The following is an 8492-nucleotide window of genomic DNA, read 5'->3' as shown; positions in this document are numbered from 1 at the left end:
AGTGAGGGCAGGTACCTCTTCCTGATTGTGGAGCGTGAACTCAGCGATTATTCACGACCCATTACACGTCGCCTGTGGTCTTCATGGATGTGGAGAGTTTGTAAAGCAGGTACACAACTTTACTCTGTTTGATCACGTGACATGTCAGACTAAATGAGGAACTCAAGGTGAGTTTGAGGCTGATCTGGAGAGAGCTGTGTGTGTGAGTCTGTCCGCATGTGTGCCTGTTTGTGTGCGTCTCTGTGTGTGCGTGTGTGTGTGCGTGCGTGTGTGTGCTTGCGTGTGTGTGCGTGCGTGTGTGTGTGTGTGTGTATATGTGGAAACGCTGTAGCTGTCATTGATAACTGAGGACCTCTCAAGACTTTATTTGAAAACAAACAAGTTTACGTTGTTAGAGGAGAGTAGACGTCATAGTATCACCGCCAACGGTAAAAGGAAGAAGAAAGTCTGCGGCCGAATAGTTCAAGTAATCTCTGTTCCTAAACATGATTCCTTAAAGGGGAAGGAAAACGTCCCAGGGTCAAGGACAGATGTGTGTGAAACCTGAGTTTCACATCAGTATGTCGGGTTCCGGATGTGTTGTGAAAGTTTGTGAGTTGGCCTCAGTTCTCAGTCGAGGTGTCAGGCTGTGACTAACGGTGCTGTGACGACCTGTGGCTTCATGTTGAGCTCAGACAGACCCACTCACACGCAAGGCTCTCTGGAGTTGTGAGGACACTCAGTGACATCCCCTAGCCCCCTAGCCCCCTGCCCTAACCCTAACCATTATAACCAAATGCCTGGCGCTTGTGTCGCTTTAAATGTATCTGCCGCAGTGAACTGTGGGAGGAAAATGTCTCCTTTGCGTTCATAAGGGACGGTCCAGAGTTTCCTATACTAAAGGAGATAAGTTAGGAGGCATGGAAGCTCCTTTCCTTATCATTTAGAGCAGAGGTCTTCAACAGGGGGTCCACGACCCCTAGGGGTTCCGCGGAGGTACTGCAGGGGGGGGGGGGTCGCGAAATGTTTGGTTTATTAGAATATTTTTTCAATTTTTTCCCACAAATTAAAATGTCCTTAAATACACATTAACATGAATCCAACATATTGTAGGCAAAAGACATTATCTTTCAGTCAGCAATGCACACATTCAGCGACACACAATAATTAAAACATGAACGTATGAACCTGTGTATTATTTGAATAGCTTAGTATTGAATGCACAATAACAGGGTAGCTATGTTTATACATGGCACTAGGCCCAGTTTAATATAAAACACAATTTTATACAATATATATAGTAAGGGGTCCCTGCTCCATCTCTCCATCAATTTGGGGGTCCTTGGCCTGAGAAACGTTGAAGACCCTTGATTTAGAAAATTCAAACAGCTGAAACACTTCCAGGTCTTTTCACTCAGTTTGGAACCTTCATAAGCAAATTGGACTATTTGAAATATGTCAGTCACACGTGTTTCTGACTGTGCTTAATATCTCCACTAAGTCTGATACTGTTCTGTGGTCTCTGTGTGAACCGGATACTATTTGGCTGATTAGCCCCAAACTGATCAATGTGTCCCGCTCCCCAGGCAGCAGATGCTGAACATCTCGACTCCCAGCTGCACCCCCACCCCACCAGACTGCTTCCCCCTCAGCCTCCGCCACACGGCCGAATGTAGAAGTGAGACCTCGGCTGAACCAGCGAAGCGCAAAGTAAGAGCAAATAACACAGTGAGTGTTGGTTAAAGATTGACTGTGGCAAACATAAAAAAAAAAATCATCAGGTGCAGCTCAGGCTCCCACATGATGAGCGGCTAAGCTCTGTGTTGTAAAGTAGGAAGTGCACAGTCTTACAGCAGCTGTGGAGAAAGTAAGGTGAGCAATACCTTTTCGTCAAATGCCATGCTTATAATACAATGTTGAGCTTGTGTTGTTGAATTAAGTGGTGGTAGTTCAAGGTAAAATAGCTCCAGCCATTTCTTCTGCAATATAGGTATTTTCTTTTTTGATCCTTCCTGCCTGTCATTCTTTCAATATAGTAAACACTTAAATTTGGCAGGTAGCTGCTGCCTTTATCCATCGAAGGTGACAAACCGTGAGCAGGAAGTTGATATGTTGAATATGTTCAGGTTAAAACATCACTGGATTTGGTCTCTTAATGTGTCTTTGTGTCTTTTAGCCTATTAGTCAACAGCATTTCCGTTTTTTTCAGTTGTTTTGTAAGGAACATTTAGCCTGATCAGTACTAACTTTGCAGTGACTAACTCATGTTGGGATTGAATCAGCCACACCACCATCTCCCTGCTTACCACTGCTGTTCTGATTTGATTCTTTTATCTGTTTAGCTGACGGATCTCTCCAGGATGAGGTCCACCGTGAGCTTTTACCTATGCTACCTGCTGTGCCTGTGCCTGGGCTTGGCCTGCGTGGTGTGCGTGTGTGTGTGGAACAGCCAGTGGCGCGGCGGGTTCGCCTGGGATGGCTCGGCCCACCAGTTCAACTGGCACCCCGTCCTGATGGTCACAGGCCTGGTGGTGGTGTACGGCATCGGTGAGTGGCTTTTTCAATTTTGGATCACTGAGTTTCATTTCTGTTTCTCACTTCTTCACACACACACACGCACGCACAAACACACACACACAAACACACACACAGACAGTTCTTCTACAACAGATGTTTCCATGACCAGATCTGCATGCCGAAGTGTCCTTGGGCAAGATACTGAACCCCAAATTGCCCCTGACGGCTGTGCCAGCTGTGTGTGAGTGATGTGTTGACAAAGTGCTGTTAAAGATTTGAGTGGTCATTATCACTGGAAAAAATGTATTGTACACACACACGCACGCACAAACACACACACACACACACACACACACACACAGGTGAAACAACTCTTGACAGTTATCTGTGTTTGACAGAATCATCTGTGGTTTTCTTTTTAAGAATTTTATTTGCAAACATAACAGGACCACCATTTAGCATTTTCCATTCACATTGTGACAGACGCCTGTTTTATATGTAAAGATGTTATAATTATATACATGTGAAGTCATCGAGCAATATACCAGAGAGAGAGAGGGAGAGAAATAATCTTCCCACACAGGCGTTCTCTGACTCGACCTTTTCTCTGGTCTGTGTGAACGTGGTCACTCTTGTTTTGTCTATACTACCTGTTTGGGCACAGGGACTCGTCGAATTGTTATTGTTATTGCTTTAACATGATATAATTAATGCCTACATGAGCTTTCTGCTTTAACTACAACTGAACATATGTAGCCATCCATCTTTAATAACGTGCTGTTGCTGGAATGGTTAAAAGATTATATAAGCTGCATAGTTTGTCCCTGTCTGGGTCATATTCTACAGCTACCTTAAAACTCAATGATATAATGACAGTATATTGTGTTAATGGTTAGCAGAACATCAGGTGAAGGGCAGTAGACCCACAGTCTGTGGGAAGAAGTGTTTTACAGTGCACACCCACTCTCTTTCTTTTGCTCTTTGACTCTTCGAGTGTGGAAAAAAGAATCATGTGACTGTTTATAATGAAATGAAAGTGATTGTCACATGGCCGTGTAAAGGCATTGTGGGGGGCCAGTGCTCAGCTGAAGAAAAATGGCACCCCTCTCAGTAGTAAAATACTGTAAAGCATCTTTATTTATTTAATGTAGTACCCATACACGCATATGGATGTTACTCGACATATTACTGCAAAATTAATTCATACATTTATCATAAGAACAGGTAATAACAAAGAAAACAATGGTGTATACAATCATGTATAATTTAGTGGTCTATAGAATAAATATCTGCCCAAAACCAATTGATCTTTACACAAAATTGTAAGGTGTTGACAAAATTGTGCTTGGTTTGTTGTTTGTACTACACAGGAGCCTTTTGGAATCAAAGTTAGAATAAACATTTGAACAAAGGGCAAAAACAAACCTAACTAACACTGATAATCTTACTTTGTAAAAGCCTGCATTACAAAGGTAATAACATTATAACACTGCCTGTACAACATGCTCAACTAACAGAGCTCAGTCGATGATGACTGTACACAGCAGTATTGATATTATATCCTATGCTTGGATCACCATTATCCAAGGTAAATAAAAATATAGGCAGTTTAGAGCAGGTTAACACACAACATTCCTATTAGTTTGTTTTGCAACAGTATTTCACACGACTGAACTACCCGGTTACAGGAAGATCACTAATGCTGTTTATATGTATATATGACTGCAGTTTTTCTAATGGAATACTGTGTACTGTATACTTAACAATTCAAAACATAAACATGAAAAACGACCCGGGTTCATGAAAACAGACATTGATTCACACAATGTTAAGCAAAAATAATAAGCAAAAAGCACAGTTTATCATGTTTAAATTTTATATGCCCGTTCTGTAGCATAATTGTAATTTTTTCAATTAAAAACACAATAGTGTGGATGTTGCCTCCTACACTAAAGCCCAACAATCTCCACATCAATATTCACTAGACACAGATTTTTATTTGGATCTGCACCCAATTGCACACACTTATAAATATCAGTCCCCTAAACATGCCAGTTTGTTTTCCTCAATATCCTTGAATCATATCTGATCCTTGATATATCTTTCACAAAAAAAAGTGGAAAAAAATAGTCTTGATCCACTCACTGACCAACCATCATGGTAATCTCTGCAGTAATCCTGCTTCCTTACAAACACACAAACAAATGCTAGTGAAAACATAATATAAATGTATAAATGTAAATATATAGTTCAAATTAAATATATGTTGACCAGGATGTATAAGAAGAGATATTTATTTATTTTATTAGATTTTGCGTTAAATATTTGTGCAATAAAGAATCTGAGTATAATAAGACATTACTGTATCACGTCTTCACATTTTCCTACTTTGTTAATCAATCTCAAATCCCCAGTTTGAGATACTTAATTTCCCATAATGCAACACATTTACAAATCAGCTAGGTAAAAGTCCTTCTAACTCCATGCCTCCTCCTCATTGATATTATTCAGACCTGAACTGAGTTAATCCTGTTGACACGTGTGTGTGTGTGTGTGGTCGCCCCCCCCCCCCGCAGGAGCAGTTGTGTACCGCATCCCCCTGACCTGGGGTCAGAACAAACTGCCCTGGAAGATCCTTCATGCTGCACTGATGCTCATCGCCCTGCTGCTGTCAATCGTGGGACTTTGTGCTGTGTTTGACTTCCACAATGCCAAAGGCATGGCCAACCTCTACTCCATACACAGCTGGATTGGAATAGTTGCTGCCGCTCTGTTTGCCCTACAGGTATACGAGTTACAATACACGAGCAGAATAACAATAAGGTCAGCAGACATTTAATTCTGCTAATTTTTTCTGTGGATGTCTATTCGTTTGTCCATGCAGTGGGTGGTAGGTGTGGCTGGTTTTCTCCTGCCGTGCTCCCCTGTTTCACTACGAAAACTCATGAAACCCGTCCACGTGTGGCTGGGAGGCAGCATACTGTTGCTCAGCATCGCCGCCTGCATCTCCGGAATTAACGAGAAACTCATCTTTAGCCTGTAAGTCTTGTTTTTACTGCCTTTCATTTTTCCATCTTGGTTCAAATTTTTAAATCCTCCAACATTTTTTTCCAAAGTAAAGGAAACATCACTGAAACTCAGCCGTACTCCAGCCTTCCACCTGAGGCCGTGTTAGGAAATTCATTAGGAGTTTTGATCGTAGTCTTCGGTTTGGTCGTCCTGAAGATTTTGTCCAACTACTCATGGCAGCGACCGGACCCTCGACCGGAGGATGTGGCTTATGCGGTCAGTGCGGCTGATAAAGCATTCATATACATTTGAGGAATTAATAACATAGAGTATTTAGTTTTAATCCTTATCTGCTCTCTCCCACAGCCATTGTTTCAAGAAGACAATGATTGAAGGAAAATTGTCCAGGCAGGCAGAATCTGCTCATCCATCACAGATCAGAAGAGTCGAGATAGCTATAGTGTGAATGTAAAAAGAGCTGCCTGGAGTTTGTAAGAATGGTCTGCTTTTGCAAATATTTATTTGAAATTTTTATTTAATGTTGCTTTTTTTTGCTCGAAGAATAAAAAAACATGTTTCATGAAGAATGTCCTGTTGTGCAGTGCAATGCAGCTCACCAATAATAAATTGTAGCTTTTACTTTATTGCGGACACGCCAAACTAACACAGGTGGTCAATAGCTGGAACATGTACTAAGATATGTTGTTCACTGCAGAGCCACATTGGGGTTGGATCTACTACTCATCCAGCTACTAATTCATAATTTTTTTTATTTCTTTATATATTTTATACACATCCAAACTTCAGTTAAGGTTGAGTTAGCCAAGGACATGTTCCATCTATTTTGCTCTGAATATTAGCAGGGTAGGAGGTAGGGTCAACATATATTTCATTCAATTTTTCATCAGCCAACCCTCAACGTAATGTGCCAGATACTAAGGCAGTTGGTGTTAAATTATTATACAAGATAGAGGAACAACCGTTAAAGTTTTGAAAAGCTGACATTTGCTATAGCACCATCATGAGGTCAAAACTTGCTATTACTTTTCCATGACTATATCTGCAGAACTATTGCCACTCCCATGAGCTTCAGCAACTTTATATTATACCTGTTTAACATGAACAAGTTGGCATTGCAACTGATGATCATTTTGATGTTAATAAGTTCTGACTCATAGATCTACCAGATACTGTTTTGTCTCTGCCTTGATGTTGAAGCATTTGGTTTCAGTATATGTTTCTGTGGTAAAATATTAAAACAATTGATGCAGCCTGTATTTAACAATCTCATTGTATGAATCCGGTACCAGTAAACCACTTACTCGGAGAGAGGGTTGAATTTGGTTACCAGAGTTATGTCCAAGTTTAAGAATATATCTCTAAACTAGCATGGCACTAAGAATCAATACTTCCGACAAGACCCAACAGCCCCCGTTTGAAACCACATTTATATTCACCAGATTCACGGTAATCCTTGTACTATCTGTATTCCAGTAAGTACTGTTATTTGTCTGATTTAATTTTGAACGTTGAATGTTCAATGTAAGACACATCAGGTAATGAAAATGTGTTATCCGACATGATTCTGTATTCTTCAGAGAGCTTTGTGTAGAAGTAAAAGCTGCAGAAAAAGACCTCCCTGTTCCTCTCAAAAAGATTCTTTACTCTGTTTTTCTACAACCTTCACTTTATTTGATCAATAAACAATATGAAGTTCACAGACTAGAATCTGTCAAAATCTTCTTATCAAATTTGGTTCTATCTGCTGAAAGTGAGCCTTGTTTAGGAAACACCAAGAACAGCTTTTATCCTCTACCTCAAACCATAATGAAAGCAAACAATCTGGCAGCTCAAGTAAACTCACATCTCTCTTACTGAGATCTGTGGAAGGATTTTCACTCTTGACCTTTAATGTTTACTGCACGTTTACTTCTGTTGAAACTCAAACAATGACACAGTTGAGATCCTCTCTAGACTCTGTAATGTTGCCCTCAGATATGAGCTGGAATATGGCTCCATGGTGAAAAAGTAACAACACGAACTTGGACCGTGGCCTCAGGTGTGATTCAGCGGATACCCTTTCCAATCGACACCTCAAGGTCCACCACAGACAGATGTCAAGATCTCAGTGTTGCCCTTGAAAATAAATTTAAAATCTTTGTTTGGCAAGACCACTAAACAGAATTAGAGACAACCCAGGGGAAGTCTACAGCACAGGTGTCAACATAGAATTACTCAATGAAACCGCTGAAACACAAGATGTGTCACAGGTCCAGGTTCTGATGGACTGCAGTGACGTGAGTTGGCTGTAACCTTACAGGACCCGATTGATTCACAATGCCGTGATTCTGAAAAAGTCTGAATCAAAGGGAAAGTCCGACAAACTCGATATAAAACTATTTCTGTAAATCTGCCCCAAGAAAAGGAACCATATACTATACCTCTACCACATTATAAAGTTTTGTTCAACTGTGCAAAACCTGTGTAACAAGCCTGCCTGAGGCTACACTTCCCTGTCACAGTACTGCTTTAACAAACCTTTAAAGTCAGATAATCCAGTATGTAGCTCTTATAGCGATATAAATATTATTATTAAAGTCTAATTATCTGCACCACAATGTACAAAATCATAGATGTCAACAATATGAATGTTTATATATATATATATATATATATATATATATATAATTATCTTAATCCTGGTTATTCAACAGTTTTTGTAGATTAAATAAACGATACCTGTGAGAGTTAGAGGTGTGGCTGGATGTTTGGTAACCAGGCTAGCTGTTTCCCCCATAAAAAGACTGTATAAAAAGATGGATGACACAATGGCTCCGCAAAGGTGAGGCTGGCTGCAGTATAGATCATAAACCTGGCCTCTTCCATGTTAGTGGATGGGACATGTACCAAACTAAACAGTCAAAGCACATGTATGAAACATTTGTCTTGTCCTATATTATTATCATAGCTGAATCATAGATAGATAG

The 8492-nt window shown here is 40.4% G+C and overlaps 1 protein-coding gene across 2 annotated transcripts; it reads left to right on the top strand.

The window, feature by feature from the left end:
* On the top strand, positions 1-7223 carry LOC133001919 (lysosomal membrane ascorbate-dependent ferrireductase CYB561A3). Of its 2 annotated transcripts, none has more exons than XM_061071632.1 (7): positions 1-109; positions 1566-1689; positions 2322-2526; positions 5073-5281; positions 5381-5535; positions 5613-5781; positions 5872-7223. In XM_061071632.1, the coding sequence occupies exons 2-7, from the start codon at positions 1573-1575 to the stop codon at positions 5896-5898; spliced, it is 882 nt and encodes a 293-aa protein (XP_060927615.1). In that variant the 5' UTR covers positions 1-109; positions 1566-1572; the 3' UTR covers positions 5899-7223. The 2 variants fall into 2 exon arrangements, with proteins under 2 accessions (XP_060927615.1, XP_060927614.1); XM_061071631.1 differs by having other exon boundaries at positions 100-167.
* The last annotated feature ends 1269 nt before the right edge of the window (positions 7224-8492 follow it).

Source organism: Limanda limanda, chromosome 5 (assembly GCF_963576545.1).
Source record: "Limanda limanda chromosome 5, fLimLim1.1, whole genome shotgun sequence".
NCBI classification, from domain to species: Eukaryota; Metazoa; Chordata; class Actinopteri; order Pleuronectiformes; family Pleuronectidae; genus Limanda; species Limanda limanda.
Note: the sequence above shows the minus strand (reverse complement) of the source record. Positions and strands in the feature narration are given on the sequence as shown.

Excerpts from the sequence above, each read along its gene's own strand:
- LOC133001919 (XM_061071631.1), top strand. Across the intron at positions 1,690-2,321 it reads CTGAACCAGCGAAGCGCAAA|CTGACGGATCTCTCCAGGAT; the intron begins GTAAGAGCAAAT and ends TTATCTGTTTAG. Across the intron at positions 5,536-5,612 it reads GAGAAACTCATCTTTAGCCT|TAAAGGAAACATCACTGAAA; the intron begins GTAAGTCTTGTT and ends TTTTTTCCAAAG.